Here is a 16,709-nt window from a genome sequence, read left to right on the forward strand (position 1 = left end):
GCAGAAAATCTTGTTTTCTTATCAGGAACCTGATTAAAATGGCCTCTCTGTGTATAGTCATTTTTGTTCTCATGAGATTCCATGACTGGAATCAAATGATTCCAGTCTGATTCCCAATTTGTTTATAAACAGCGTGGCACAATGGTAGTGACAATTGCTAGGCACAATGGCTCACATTCTGAAATCCTAGTTCTTGGGTGTTAAGGCAGGAGGATGTAAGGTTTAGGCTTGCCTGGTCTATATAATAAGAGCCTGGTGGTCTAAAAACAGTAGGGGACCAGGGAGAGGGGTAGTAAGAACATGGGAGCAATTTTCATTATTAGGTTCACATATCATAAAATTAAACTTTACTGAAATTCACTACTTTTATATAGTCATGTATCTAAACATCTTAAAATTATGAGGAAATCTTTAATATTCAGTACTTTGTATATTCCACATCAGAATTTATGATTATGTTATAATTACTTTGTCCTACCAAACTGATCCTTGCAGCTTAAGACTCAACATGGTAAAAACTAAACAGAAGAGAAATTCAAGCCAGAAAATCTTGAATGGCTATTATTTTATGTGATTGAATTAAATTTTCCTTTCTAAGTTAGCATCACCTGTATAGTGTAAGATTATATGCTCTGAGAGTCTGGCGCTCTTAAGACTTGCCATTTGATCTGTCCCTGAGCTGTATATTTCCCACTGTTTCCTGCCTTAAATTTAAAGCAACTTTTTTTTCCCCGTAAGGTTAACACCCAAAATTGGTTTTCCATGGAGTGAAATCCGAAATATTTCCTTTAATGACAAAAAATTTGTTATAAAGCCAATTGACAAGAAGGCACCTGTAAGTATTTTTTTGTTTATCAACTTAAGATTTTCTGCTGCTTTCTATGACACTTAAAGAAGGGCACTTATCACCCCGAATTGTTTCTGAGGGATATTATCTTCCCATAGTTACATTTTTTTCTCAATGATGAAATTCTATTAAAATACAAAAGTTTCCATTTTTCTTAAGATGTAAGAGTTTTAGCTGTGATTTATATGATTGGTAATGGTATTGGAAGGGTATTAACAGTCATCCCTAAGAAGTAATTTAAACAGCATTTATTGTTTGCAAGATTGTAGTAGAGGTTACTGTTTTTTATAAACTCTATTTGTGTACTCTGAACTTTCTATTTTAATATTTGAGACTTTTTATTTAGATTTTTAATAATTAGTGTCAAATATACTTTAGTACTTAGTACTTATCTTTGTTATCTAAAAGATAAATATTTGAAGAACATTTTTAGATTAAAACAGCCATGGAGAAAGACCAGTTTTGACAGTATTGGCAAAACAAACCCTTTTCCAGGGTGTAAGGATAGCTGTTTGTAGAGTCTTTGGAGAATTTGAAAGAATTAATGACATTTAGTTCATCTTTAGAAAACAGGTGAGAAATGAAGGGATAAGGAACTGTGGAGGTGTATGAGATTTCGGAGTCCCTAAACTTAATGTGCAGTGACATCAGAATTTTACACATGTTGAAATTGAGTCGTTGTGAACGATTTTAAAATTAATATTTTCTATTCAGGATTTTGTTTTCTATGCTCCTCGTCTGAGAATCAATAAGCGGATTTTGGCCTTGTGTATGGGAAACCATGAACTGTACATGCGAAGGAGGAAGCCTGATACTATTGAAGTTCAGCAAATGAAGGCTCAGGCACGGGAGGAAAAGCACCAGAAGCAGTTAGAAAGGTATTCATGTGTACCTGTTCATTTAATTGCTTGGGACAAGCTATCTAAAAGTTACAGACTCTTATTGGTGTGTTTAATGCCAGACTTTTTGTACAGTTTTGGTGATGGGCGTGAAATGTATTTCTAAAATAATTTAATGTTACGTGTTAGTATAGAGGCAGTGTAGTTTTAATATATTTATGTCCTCAAAATAGAACTGGGTTGAAATGAATATTTAGAAACCCAAACTCTAAATGAAAATACATACATATATAATGTGAGTAATGTCAAGAAGCTTCCTGGGGAAAATGTGATTTGGTTAGGGTGTGGGAAAGGCATGTTCAAAGGAGGAAGCCAGCATAAACAAATGTGTAGAGATAAGAATATGCAGGGTTTTCTTAGGGATCAGTAAGTGGACCAGGTTAATCCTTTCAGTGTGCAAGGAAGAATAATGTCTCCCAGTTTTATGTGGGAGATGAGAAAGGCCTATAGCAACCCTAGGTGTCAGCATGTGATGTGAAGAGCTGAATGCCCTTGTAGTTTGGTATGGTCTGTGGAGATAAGAGGTGAGAAATGCATCTCAGCAGTACTGCAGAATCAGCCCCAAAATGTTTGCACACCATCAGGGTAATTGCCTCCTATATACTTACTTATAGTCACCTTCTTTTCAGTCTTTTCCCCCACCCCCTATCTACATATCTCATTTACCTCCATCCCTGTAGAAGAGCTGATGAGACACCAATAGGGAAAAGCTAAATGAAGCTAACACTCTTCCCTAGAAGGGACATTTGTGCCAGAGAGTAACCCAGAAGGTTTTGAGCCCCTGAGATAGGTTATAGCCTCTAGGCCTTGAGACTTGGTTTGTACTGAATCCTCAAGAATTAACGATCTCAGAGTGTGGCAGGAAGAAAGGTAGCTGCCTTAAGGACCTGTGGTAGTGCTGTACATGACTGTTCAGAGGCTACGGAGTGGTGGAATAGCCTAACAAACAACCTGGGTTGTAGACAGCATGCTGTAGAAAAGTAGTTATTTGAAAACTGGTACTTCTGCTTCTATGAACAGCTCAAGAGGACAGCAGGCTTTTAAAGTTGAGGGCTGGTGCTAGGCCCTGCTTTTGTCCCAGGAGCCTCGGAAATGCCAGCTTGCTCTTAAGCCTCTTTATTTAAGTTTTCTAGGGGTGTTGAAATTCCCAGCTTCCAATGTCTCTGCCTGAGTATACTTTATAGATGGAAATGAGGCGGGAAGTGCTGCAGAGACCCAGGACAGATAGGTATTGGCTCTTTGTTCTGGGTGTTGAGGAAGTCCATCATAGAGAACTTAGAACTGGAGTGGAGCAGCCCTCACTTGATTCATTCATTCTGTCTGTGTGTGTGTATGTATGTATGTATCTATCTATCTATCTATCTATCTATCTATCTATCTATCTTTATCATTTCTTTGTCTCTTGTTCTTTTAAAATATTTTTTAAAGATTTGGTTTTTCTTTTAATGTCTATTTACCATTTTGTCTGCCCATGTATGTATGTACACTACACATGTGCCTTGTGCTTGTATTGGTCATAAGAGGATGTCATATCCCCTGGAATAAGAGTTATAGATGATTGTGGCCTAATATGTGGATGCTGGGAATTGAACTTGGGTCCTCTGGGCCAATTCTTTAGCCTCGGGTCTTTGGTTCTTAAATGCAGTACCATATTCATTCATCAGTAGGAGGCTTAGTGACCCTTCAGCTTCCTGTGTCAGCAGTGATGTATCAGGAAGTCACCACCAGCAACTCTTGCTAACTTGTGACAGTTTTCCTGCAGAGTTCTACACTTTTTTTTTTTGTTGGGAACAGATAGATGCCCAAGATCTACAGGAATTTCCAAATTCAGGCTTTCTTAGTAAGAAAGTATTGTTTGGTAGTACAGCTTGTGATATAATTGGCACTAGGTGGCAGTTGGTACCTTTTTTGTGAATATTAAGGAAATGTTAGAGATAGAATCACTTCAGTGAAAAATACTATCTTTGAAGGTAGTAATTTGAATATTAAGCATACGAAGTAACACAGTTTAGTGTCCTCATCTTTTTGGTTTTGGTCACCCACATGGAGTTTGTCCAAGGGTAGGCTCTTGCTAGATGTTTGATGACTATATTAGTTTCCCAACTCCCCCCCCCCCCCCCCATGATCTTATTAGGACTGTGACAGACACAGATAAATCTTCTTGATATTTTTCCCCTTTTACCAGCATTAAATACCTTCTAAATTGTGAAAGATGGTAGTTTATTTGTCATCTTATATCTAGGCATAAATGGCTAGTACCCAGAAATTCAGTTTGTGTTAAGTTGTTTTTAATGGTTGAAAATCATTGAGCTCCCAAGCTGTTTTGCAGTTGAAGGTACTTGTATATGTTTTCTTTAAACCTTTGTTATTTCCTAATGGAGGGCTCCTGTTAACTAAAAGAGTGAACTCCCTTGGGTTGCGGCAATAGGTGCAGCAAACTATATTAAGATGTTACATTTAATCTGTTCTGTATGCATATGCTACATTTAATCTGTTCTGTATGCATATGCTAGATCTCCTGAGGTTTTTCCCACCTGAGTTGTCTCTGAGACCACGCTTTGTATAGTTGTTTTAAGTTTGAAAATTTTGTGTGTGTTATTGTGTGTATGTACATACACATACCTTAATTGTGTGGAGGTTAGAAGTCGAGAGCCACTGGGGAAGACACTTGAAAGGCAAGGTCTGTCAGCAAGTTCCAGGGACTCACCTGCTTCTGCCGTCCCCCAGCTCTGGGGTTGTAGCACATGCTGCCATAGATGGCTATGAGCAGGTAGTGCAGCAGTGCTCGAAACTGAACTGTAGATGGTGAATATGTTGAAGTCTTTAAATGGTTATGTTACGCTTTCTTAATTTGATTTGGGATTAGAACAAATAACTGATTAATTTGTTTCTACCTGTTTATTTGTATTATGTAACTTGTAATTTAAGGGCACAATTAGAGAATGAAAAGAAGAAAAGGGAAATAGCAGAGAAGGAAAAGGAAAGAATAGAACGTGAAAAGGAAGAACTCATGGAGCGTCTGAGGCAAATTGAAGAGCAGACGATGAAAGCCCAGAAAGGTAAAAGCGTTTTTGAAGAGTGAACTCAAGATTATTACTGTGATGCTAAATAGCAGTGTTTCTCTGCCGATATGGGATGTTATTTGTGTTGTATAGAGTAGTTGTGTTTAATTCACAGATTAGTGTATAGTGGAATCTTATCAAAGTCTGTTTAACACACAGTTCTCTTGTACTCTTATTCCCCTCCATTTTTTAATCATGCAAATGTTCTTTGTATTCTTCTATATTATCCATATATAAATTTATACTTTTTAACTTTTTTTGGAATTCCATAACTAAAAACATGCCTTTCATAGCTTCTGGAACCTCAGCCCATTTAGTATAGTGCTTTGGGACATTTAAATACTTGACACATTTTTAAGTTCTCCCTGTATAAACTAAGCCCCTAAGAAATACTTGATTTCAGTTATTATAAAGCACTGAAGGCTAGAGATGGGTTCTGTACAACATTTGGTAGGTAGTGTATCACAGAGCACTAAAGGTGGGGGGTATGGTTCAATAAGACACTTGCCTAGTATGTATAAGGCTTCATATTCGGCTCCAAAACACACAAACTCATGCAAGACATGCCATGCTGTTTGTTTGCTTTTGATGTTTAGATTAACATTCTATTCAGCATGTATTTAAAGTGCTGAAGTACAAAGAAAGACATAGTGTTTACATTGAATAACTCTAGGATACACTACTTTGACAAAGCATTAGTGGAAAAAATAGAAGAAAAAACGTTAATTGAACAGATTAAATTGTCCTTCCCAAGCTGCAGAATATCAGCAGATAATATGAACTTATTCTGTTTATAATACCTTCACCTAACAATTAATAGAACTTGGACATTGATGGCTCAGGCTGGCCTGAAACTTTTAATACTGCTGGCTCCCTCCTCACAAATATTAGGATAACTGGTATGTGCCACCTTACCAGATGTGTGCTTTGGGCTGGAGGTATGACTCATTGGATAAAGCACTAGCTAGCTGTGCTGGCATGACGATTTGAGTTTGGTCCCTGAACTTACATAAAAGGTACTGGCTTATAACCCAGTACTGGGAAAGCTGACATAGGAAGATTCTGGGGTTGACTGGCCAGGCAGTCTTACCAAGTCAGTGAGACCCTTGTCGTGAGAGGGAGGGAACAGATTCTGGTTGACTTCAGGCCTCCATGTGTATCCATATCACAGACTAAATAAACACAGATTTTAAAATATTTTATTCTAACTCAGTAGTAAACCTCGCCTCTCATAACCTAGAATTTTCTTCACCACCAAAAAATTGTAAAGTATCTGTTTATAGACCACAAAGTGGAGATAGAATGAATTCCAAATTTGATGTTGTGTATTCTGCTTTAGGTACCTTTTCATCTTCTAGGAGTACCTACATGGCAGTAAAACTGTGCAGATGAAAGAAATACATTTATAGAACATTGGTAGAGTGACATGATGTATGTGTGCTAAGGACCACATGACTAGTATAAGTTGCACCTTTCAAGAATGCTGGAAAGCAACCAGGACTAAGGAACATAGGGCACATTGACGGGATGCTTGCTTACTTGTGTGAGGCCCTCACTTTGGTTCTTAGTGCCACTGGGCACATGACTTTCTGTATTATACTGAAGGGTAGTTAAAGAATGAATATTTGATAGTAGATGAAATATTGATTCATAGCTTCTTAAAATTTATATAACTCTTTGAGAGAATAACCACTAAATCTTTTAATTTTAATCTCATTTATTTAGGATGTATAATAAAAGTGTTAATGGTTTACATACAAAACTACTCAAAGAAGCACTGAAGAGTATAAGGGAGCTAGAACATAAAGAATATAGACCACCTTTATCAAGACAGTTGCAAGTCAGTCATCTTAAGGAAAGGACATCCACCACTGTACTTTTCTTTTTTTAAATAAAGCTTCCCAGGCAGTCCTAAAACTTACATGATTGTCTTGTAATTTGTGCTAAATTTTCATTCAAGTGCAGCAAATGACCATATGTCATGATAGTTATAGTAATCATATTTCATTGTCATTTTGTTTTAATTTTTATTGAAGCTGTAATTTCAAATGACTCATTAAGTAGAACAAAAAGAGTTGAGCAATTGTCCTAGAACATCCTAAGCTGTGTTGGGGATATCTGAAAGATGCTGTTACTAGACCTGCCATTCATTTGCTGTTCTAATGAATGTCCAAGTGAAATTGACTTCCGTAAGACAAGCTATAGAAAGGAGTTGTGGTCTAGTGATTTCATTAATTCTGGATGTGTAATAAGTACTGGATGCATGGAACTACATAGATGCTGTTATGATTAAATGTGGTGAACCTTGGTGGATTCCATGGCAGGCAAAGTTGACCAAGGCAGGGGACAAACATGCCAGGCAGACATAGCTTAAGTGAGAAATTTTATTAGAACGGGAAGGGGGAGAAAAGGGGTAAAGAGACACAGAGACCGAGAAAGGACAGGAGAGAGGAGGGAAACAGAAAACGTCCTGTCATGAGAGGAGCAGGAAAGAGAAGAAAGCAGAAAGAGAGCGTGAGTGGAGGTCTTTCTTTTAAAGGCCCTTTGCACCTGGGCTGAGCAGGGTATTGCCTGAGTGCATTCTGCCAGATGACAGTGGCTGGCCAGCATAATGCCTTAATCCTTACAGGTGCAGTTCCTGCTTTGTTGCATACACTTATTGATGGAAGTGGAACAACAACTAACAAAATCATTCTGTGGTTTGAACTGTGGAGAGGCAGTCAGCATGATAATGTGATGAATATTAGATAGGACTGTTTACAGTTAGGAGCAAAACTTTAATTTTGTCATCAAGTTAGAATATGACCATGAGTGAGTCATTTTAACACCCTCATTTTCTTAGGTTTCTAAATTCTGAAGTGGAAATAATTCTTAATTTAGCATTCAGAGATTATTTATAGTTCGTTTTATTTCCTGAATACCTCAGAAAATACTGATAGAGTCTGTATAAAGCTGTTAGGAGTAAGTCTAGTCATTTGTTACTGGATAGTATATTCCTAAAAAATCATGTAAACTGTACACAGTCTTATTCTTGCAGCTTGTCAGAATAAGATAATGGACATTATGACTTTCTTTTATTACTTCCCAGTCATTTGTCATCTCCTATGTAAATTTTGCCTTTGAATTTGTTTTGAGGTCTTAGTTTTATCTTAATATGCCATAAATTAGCCATTTAAACTACAGTTTAATGCTGTTTAATATGTTCAGAGTGATGAGCAGCTACCACCACAATTTTCAGAATCTGTCGTCTCTAAGAAGAAATCCCATGCCTATTAAGCAGTCAACTAATTTCTCCCAGTAACCCCCCTCAGCCATGGGCAACTGTTAATCCATCACCACATCTACAGACTTGCCTTTTCTGTACATATGATTGGTTTTTCTTACTTAGCCTGGTATTTTCAAAGTACATCTGTGTTTTTAAATTGCTGAATGATATTTTATATTTTTATCCACCAGTTCTTGGGCACTTGTATTGTTTTTACTATTTCACTTTGTTGTATATAACTTATGAATTACATAAACAGGTTTGTTTTATTGTTTTCATATCGCTGGCCATATTGACTTACAATTTTTGAGGAACTGCCTAATTGGCTTTATGTTCCTACAGCAATGTGTGAATTCTCTGCATCTTCTCCAGGATGTATTAATGCTTGTCTTTTTGATTTATCATCTTCCTAAATTATTTACAGTGCTCTTAGAGTTTTGAGTTTGACACCTTAGTATCTAATGATGCTCAGTATCTCTCCATGTGCTTACTGGCCATTTCTTTATTTTTGGGGAAAATGTCCAAATTTCCAGTTCACTGGCCAATGGGATTTCTTGTTGTTCTAAGAGTTCTTATATGTCTGGGATACAAATCTTTGTCAAGCCAGGCAGTGGTGGCGCATGCCTTTAGTTCTAGTACTTGGGAGGCAGAGGCAGGCAGATCTCTGTGAGATCCAGAATAGCCTGGTCTACAAGAGCTAGTTCCAGGACAGGCATCAAAGCCACAGAGAAATCCTGTCTCAAAAAAAACCAAACCAAGCAAACAAACAAACATAAAACCCAACAACAAATCTTTGTCAAATATGAGATTTGCAAATATTTTCTCCCAGAGAGATGGTAGCCTAGATGATAAGGGCTTGTCTCTGTTAGCACCAAATGCTGTCATTTCACAAGAGTGCGATTTCTTTCTCTGATTCTGTAGCCTCCTACATGCTTTCTGTGTGCTTCCTTGTGTCTCATTTATATGCACATTTGGGGAATTGGCAAATAACTGGAGGGAAACAGCATGCAGATTTGATGAGGCTTTTCTCCTTGTTTGCCCCTTCCCTTTTAAGGCACTTGTCCTCCTAGTACTTTTCCAGTCTCAAGCTCTGTATCCTCAGCTTGGTCTTCCTGTCCCAGTAGAATGATAGTCCCAGGCTGCTGTGTGGCTTTGCTATTGTCCACTCTTGGGAGGCAGATACGTAGAGTAAATACACAGCACATGTGAAAATGTCTTCTCATTTGTCACACAAAACATGTGTGACACATATCCTGGGGTGTTTCGTTTTAAGAGAAGATCTGCCTTATTCCCCAGGCTGGCCTTGAACTCCTGGAGTCAACTGATCATATTCTTTAGCCTTTTAAAGTACCTAGGACTGCAGGTACACACCACTGTATCTGGCAAAAAAAAAAAAAAAAAAAAAAAAAAAAAAAAAAAATTGTGCCTTACTGTTTTCAATTATTGTATCCTAACAATTATACTAGTCATTGAAATCTTCACTCTATTTACAATGCCATATAATAACTTCATTATTACTTAGGTGTACTATTTTTGTTGTTGTTGTTTTCCTTTGTTTTTTAGTTGATAATACACAGCCACAGTGTTCTATGAATTCTAAAAATTGTGATTATTAAATTGTTACTTTTTTTCCTTCTAAGATTATGTGTTTTCCCCAGGAAATCAATAATGTAGATACTGTAGTTGATAAACCATTGCCTTTGAAAAGAGGCAGAAAAACTTAATGTTTGGGCTATATCTATTAAGGCTTATAGGTTTTGTGTGTTTTGTTTTGTTTTGTTTTTTGTTATTACAATGTTAGTAGTAGCTTCTATACTTGGTTCCTGGGGTGAGAAATCATTTGACTTGCAAAGTCATATGATGCTGGGGTTCAAATATGAGTGAGGAAGAGAAGCTTCCTTAAATTTTATTAGTTTGAATTTACATTACCTTTGCCTATCACCTCCATATTAACTATTATGACTATGAGATACGCACCGCACCACTCTGACATGAGTAGGGACATAAGCAGATTGTCTTTGTGACTTTTGAAAGAGGTATTTTAAATGAGCCTTCATACCACATCCCCAAGATGGAAAGGTGTTGGCTTTTTTTTTTTTTTTTTAATGAGCCAGATGGGGGACAGTTTGTACTACTTATCATTCTTATCAAGTTCTTCACCAGTCTTGACTCACGTATGGGCGAATTCAGTAAATATTTTAAGCATTAACACATCTTGATTACTCAGTTTGGCTGTTGTGTGAAAGCAGTCATGTAATTCTGAGTGAAGTTGTTGGTGTTGTCTCAATAAAATGTTAATAAAATAGCATTGGGTTTGGTACATAGGTCAGCATTTGTTAACCCTTGTTCTAGTGCTCTAGTGAAAACTGACCATTTCCACTTAAGGTCATATAACTATCCAAATGGGTTGTGGGTTTTTTTTTTTGGTAGGTGAGACTAGAATAATGTTCATTTTAACATTCTAAAAGACGGGTTTTTGTATAATCCTTTTTTAAAGTCATTTTAAGAATCTGTAACAAAAAGTTATTGAATCTTTGTTGTTTTTTAATTGATACTACAGAAAGTTGATTTAAAAAAATAACATTAGGGAGTACCTTTGTCAAATTTTAATTTGTAATCCAAACTTCCAAAAATTTGTTAGAAGATCACCCCCCCCGCCCCCCGTGGCAGACATAAAAATTTAGTACACAAGGGCTGAAGAGATGGCTCAGAGGTTTAGAGCACTGACTGTTCTTCCAGAGGTCCTGAGTTCAATTCCCAGCAACCACATGGTGGCTCACAACCATCTGTAATGAGATCTGGTGCCCTCCTCTGGCCTGCAGGCATACATGCAGGCAGAGCACTGTATATATAATAAATAAATAGATAAATCTTTTTAAAAATTTAGCATACTACCAAACTACCAATTTTGAAGTATATGGTTTAAAGATATGAAGAATCAGCCTGCAAAGCTAAACCTCTGCCTGTTAAGCAATAACTTCCTAGTCCCCTCTACCCATAGCCCTTAGCATATACCCTTCTCTGTCTGTGCCTGCCTGTTGTGGATAGTAGTGAGTAGAATCATGGAGTGTTTGTCTTTTTGTGACTGGCTTATTGCATGTAGTATAATACCTGCAGACTCATACATATTGGAACGTATTTCAGAATTCCTGACCTTTGAGACTTAGCATACTTGTGTTTCTTTGGAACCCTGTTTTCAATTTGTTTGTGTAGGTAAATGGTAGAGCCATGAGCTTTGTGAGCTCTGTCAGCCAAGTAGGGCAAGAGAAGCTTATTCTAGGTTAACTTAACTAAATTTTAAATGAAAATTCAATGAATCATCATGTAATTAAGCTGTGGTAACATCCTGTAGTATACATTTTAATATTTGTAGCTAAATAGCTACATAGAATTTGTATGCTAGATTTGTATGCTATTATTTTCAAGAACTTAAAGCTTAACCAGAGTCACTTTTGTTCTCTAACTAACCCTTAGAATCATCTCCCAAATCTGAGATTACTTATGCTACTTTTGATCAAGTCCAGTAAAATTAAGAGGTATAAAATCTTGTTTTTACATCTCTCTAAAGGACACAACAAGGAAGACTTGGTCTTTTTTGGACATTACACACTGTTGTGTCAGAATTCTTAGTAATACTTGCCAAAGTAATGCTACATTCAATGTTTTAAAGTCATCTAGGCTTTTAAAAAATAGTTTTGTGTTAGTAATATTTTCTTATTCAGTTTACTGAGATAAGAAAAAATAAGCTTGGTACATGCACAGATTACAGTGCTTGTCAGGCACTTCATTATGTCTTAAGGGGGTATGCCTACTCTCTCTCTCTCCCTCCCTCCCTCCCTCCCTCCCTCCCTCCCTCCCTCCCTCCCTCCCTCCCTCCCTCCCTCCCTCTCTCTCTCTCTCTCTCTCTCTGCGCCAAAGTGATTTGTAGGTCACATAAGAGCTTTTATGTCAAATTGCTTTTCAAATTTAGTGTCTACAGTTAGCCCCTCAAGATTGTTTATGACTCATCAAATAAATCCATAAAGACCTCGATACCCCCAAATCTGAAATGTTTCAGACTTACATAATGTCCTAAGTGAAAGCTGGATGCTTGACTTCATGTGGCAGGTCTCAGTCACAGCATAGGTACACTGAAATAAGTCTTGCATCAGATTATCTGAGGTTGTGCAAGGAAGATGAGTCTGAAACCAATGAATTGCATGCTATATTGACTCTTAGCTCTAAATTCTATCACTGTGTACATTCAATACTGAAAATCGTCACAAATCTGAAATTCAAAACACTGACTGTCCATGCATTTCCAATGAGGGTCCCCCACCTGTGTTTAGTTGAGGTGAATGGTCAGTAAGACTTAAAGTTTTGTCCTGGTATGAGAGGTTGAACTTTATCTTGTGTGCTAGACAAGACTTATAGCACTGAGCTATGGCCCTAGCCACATATGTCTTAAAATGCATTAATTTATAGATCTCTAAATATGGTGCCTACTGATAAAGAAACTCTATCTTTACTTTTGGGCAGTGCTGGGGATTGCACTTTGAACCTTGTACATCTGGGCCAGTGCTCTCCTCAAGTGTTATTCCACCCAGGCCACGGCCTTTCTAATTCCCCTGGATCAAAAGTTAAAGATTTTCTTTCTTTTCTTTTCTTTTTTTTTTTTTATGTGATTTTACACAACCTGAACTGTAAGGGGCTTTCAGTGTCCTTGCAGGTTTGGATTACATAATTTCTAAAATTGTGTAAAAACAAAGTTAAAATTGAAGTGTTTGTATATTCAGACACATGGTGATCTGTAGAAACTACAGATTTTGGCATCTTGTTGTAATTAAGATGATTGAAATTAACCCATGTTTTGTGGACTGGGTGAAACCTTTGACAGAACTAGAAGAACAGACTCGGAAAGCTCTGGAACTGGAGCAGGAGCGCCAACGAGCAAAAGAGGAGGCAGAGCGGCTAGACAAGGAGCGCCGAGCTGCGGAGGAGGCCAAGTCCGCCATAGCCAAGCAAGCTGCTGACCAAATGAAGAACCAGGAGCAGCTGGTAAGGCTCTATGTATTCTTGGCAAGAGCAACACTTCACCAAATACATGGTGTCTTCTAAAAAGCATGCCAAAGGGATAATAACAAATGTCAGAAATTGAACATTTTTTTTCTGCCTAAAAAAAAAAAAAAAAAGAAAAATCAAAACCAAACAGGATAAAGGGGTCCATGTGTTTTGAGTCATATTATTTCCTTTTATGAAATTGAAAATAGATCTTCTTTCATATAATATATTCTGATTATGGTTTCCTTTTAAGTGGAGCCAGTGGCCAACAAAAGGATTTTCATTCACTTAGACTACTGATTCTCAAACTTTTTAATGCTGTGCCCCTTGAATATAGTTCCTCATGTTGTGGTGACCTATGATCATAAAATTATTTTTGTTGCTATAACTATAATTTTTCTAGTGTTATGAATTATAATGTAAATGTCTGTTTTCTGATAGTCCCCTGTGAAAAGGTCGTTCTATCCTCCCCTGCCCCTAAAGGGTCGTAACTCACAGGTTGAGAACGCTAATTCTGACTTTGGACTGGCTATGCAGTAGGACATATGGCATCTTGCATTTTAGATAAATTGATAAAGCATGTTTATTTTCTGGATGACATCTATAAGCTATGATTGGTTGGCGCTTTGTTCATTTAGTGTACTTCCAAATAATGAAAGTATGCATGACACAGAAGATTCTAAATATACTTATCAATTCAGGTGTTCATTTATCACATGTCTTTGAATCTTGTTTGTAGACAAAGTCTTGATACTAACCCAGGCTGGCTTTGAACCCTTCATCATCTCCTCCCACTTCCTAAGTACCAAAAATCTCGTGGATCCCAGAGGTGTGATTGTCACCCTTGTCCTTTCCTTTTTGAACCTTAGTTTTTTTTCTCTTTGAAATGGAACTAATGAGGAATCAGATGAAACTGTTAACAAAATACTTTCATAGTTACAGAACATTATATAATTTTTGTTTGTTTAATGATAAACTTTTAAAACAAGCTCTTACACATTTAAGTCCTTACTATGGAAATAAGAGTAACTACTCATCTGTAGAAAAAAGTCTTTTAACTTTGCTCTGTATTATCTCATCATCTCATGTATATATTCAAATGAGCTAGTTAAGATATTCAGGAAATACTGCCTTTTTAAAAATGGAAGATCAAGGGAAACTTAAAGCAGCCTAAGAATGTACCTGAAAATATTTCAACTGAACATTAAAAAGGAATATTAAAAATATTGTCTCTAGTATTCATAATATAAAAATATTTTCATTTTAGGCAGCAGAACTTGCCGAATTCACTGCCAAGATTGCACTTTTAGAGGAAGCCAAGAAGAAAAAGGAAGAGGAAGCTACTGAGTGGCAACACAAAGTAATCACTGTTTTGTTGTATGCTGGCTTGTGAGCCGGCAGTATGCTTGCTTACCCTATAGAGATGATGTAATAAGAGTGGTACGTGCTCAGTCCCAGGGAAATGCATGCGAGGTGATCACCTAGGGGAACCAGACAGGTATCTGGGAAAGTAATAAACATTTAAGTTGGGTCTTGAGAAATAAATTAGTTTTAAGATTGGAAATGATTTAGGGCTGGAATTCATTGTTGACTGTTGTAGATAGAAAAGAAATGAGTGAGTAGAGAAAGTAGAAGTAGCCGTTGAAGTGTGACTTAAAGAAGATGAAAGTGACAGTTGGATAATAGAAAATTGAGTTATGGGGCTTCAGACAAATGTCTGCTGATGCAGATTGGTGGACTGTGTATGTAGATAACAGATTCTGAAGATTTTATAAAGATTTTAGAAAAACAAAAGCAAAACAAAAAGAACCCCAAGCTCTTCCATTGTGAAGTATGGATTGAGATATTGGATGCTTATAATACCCAAAGGATGTGGTGAAAATGAAAAGAAAGAATTAAACACTTTGTGGTAGACTAAATAGATAACAATCAATTACAGGAGGTGAGCTTGAGTTGGGGGTTGTAGTTTTGCCACTAGTAAGACTTCTTTTTTTCCTTTTTGAGTTTTTTTTTTTTTAATTGGCATGCTTTAATTATACATGGACATGGCCTTTTTATACATGCATATATATAGTCTGGCCACATTCACCCAGTTACTCTCTCTAGTCCTGCTGCTACTCCCACTGGTCCCCTTGTTCTTCCCACTTGGTGTCTCCCCTTCGTCTTTCCTGGATTTTCTTCTTTCTAATGGACCAATGAGTCTTTAGGGTTACAGAGCTTGGGTAAAATCTGATTTACAGGAACATGGACAGCTTGCCAGTGGCTACACCACTAAGGAAAGTGTCTCAGCAACCATTCACTCCTGCTCCTTAGGGAGAGACGGGTCTCCTGTGCTCCTTTCTTTCCCCAGCAGCCTTTAACTGCTTATAAATCTTAAGGGAGGAGTGGATACTGCTAAGACTTGTAATGAGAATTCACAAGTGCAAAGATGAAACTTGTAATTGGAAGGATGGCACAGAAAAGATAATGAGTTTAATTCAATAACATCAACTTAAAATAAGTACACTTACAATTTATATACCCAAGGAAGGTACATGAAATAAGTGAATTTTTTTTCTAGAATAAAATACACTTACTGTATAAAATATTTCTTTAAGGCAGTTCAACTTTTTTTATTTGTTAGCTTTTTTTTTTCTTCAAGTCATGGCTGTGTGTAACAGCCATGGCTGTTCTGGAATTTACTTTGTAGACCACACTGGCCTTGAACTCACAGAGATCCACCTGTCTTCAGGCTCCCAAGTGCTGGGACAGCCTGGCGGAGTCAGTTCAATTTTTATTGGAATATTTTTGACATATAACATACACACACACACACACACACACACACACATAACACATACAAATAATAGAGTAAAATGGTTAGTCTGTTATACTTCTTTTGTCACAAGAATCTTACAGACCCTATTTAGAAAGGGATTTATGAACTTTAGAGTTGTACAAACTTTTAAAATATTTTACAGCTACAAGTCCTGTGAACAATTTAAAAATGCACACAGATAAACAAAAATTAATTTAAAATGAAATTACAGTCCTATAAACTAGGACATTGTTTTAAATCATCAATGTGTATCCTCTCCTATTTCCTATGTTTATGTGTACAGTTATATATGTTTGAAATGAAATTGTTGTTTATATAATTCCATTTTATTGAATTATCATCTGTTATATTATACTTGGATTCCAAAATTTAAGCAATTAGTTTGGTAGTTTGTAGGTAGTTGCTCTGCATCGTGAAAAGCAGGTGTTTAGATTCTGTGTCTGCTTTAAGTGTTAGCACAGATACTGCTCATACTGATTTGCTGAAAGGGTCTGTAGAATACCCTTCCTCGTGTGTCTTATCTAGTTGCTTCCTCATTGTGTCATCCATTTTATCTTCCCTGAGAGTATTTCCTGTAAACTGTTCTATTTTTCTGCTTGTGCCTTAGCTATAATCTATTAAGTGTGACATTTCTCAGCATTGTAGAGATTTAAGTTGTTTTCCACCAAACATTTATACAACAGTTACAGCAACAAAGAATAGACCTATACCAATATTTTTGATTAGGAGATATTTAAAAACTGTTTGTTTCCTACCTCCTAGAATCCCATAAAAATGG

General features: G+C 36.8%; 1 protein-coding gene across 1 annotated transcript in view; it reads left to right on the plus strand.

Moving 5' to 3' along the window:
• Rdx (radixin) overlaps positions 1–16,709 on the plus strand; it is a 61,421-nt gene that overhangs the window by 25,259 nt on the left and 19,453 nt on the right. The window contains exons 8-12 of the mRNA XM_051197464.1: positions 739–835; positions 1,562–1,725; positions 4,675–4,805; positions 12,950–13,110; positions 14,381–14,473. Of these exons, the coding sequence (XP_051053421.1) occupies positions 739–835; positions 1,562–1,725; positions 4,675–4,805; positions 12,950–13,110; positions 14,381–14,473 (646 nt within the window). The remainder of the gene's footprint in view (positions 1–738; positions 836–1,561; positions 1,726–4,674; positions 4,806–12,949; positions 13,111–14,380; positions 14,474–16,709) is intronic.

Source organism: Phodopus roborovskii, unplaced genomic scaffold, assembly GCF_943737965.1.
Source record: "Phodopus roborovskii unplaced genomic scaffold, PHOROB, whole genome shotgun sequence".
Classification (NCBI taxonomy): Eukaryota; Metazoa; Chordata; class Mammalia; order Rodentia; family Cricetidae; genus Phodopus; species Phodopus roborovskii.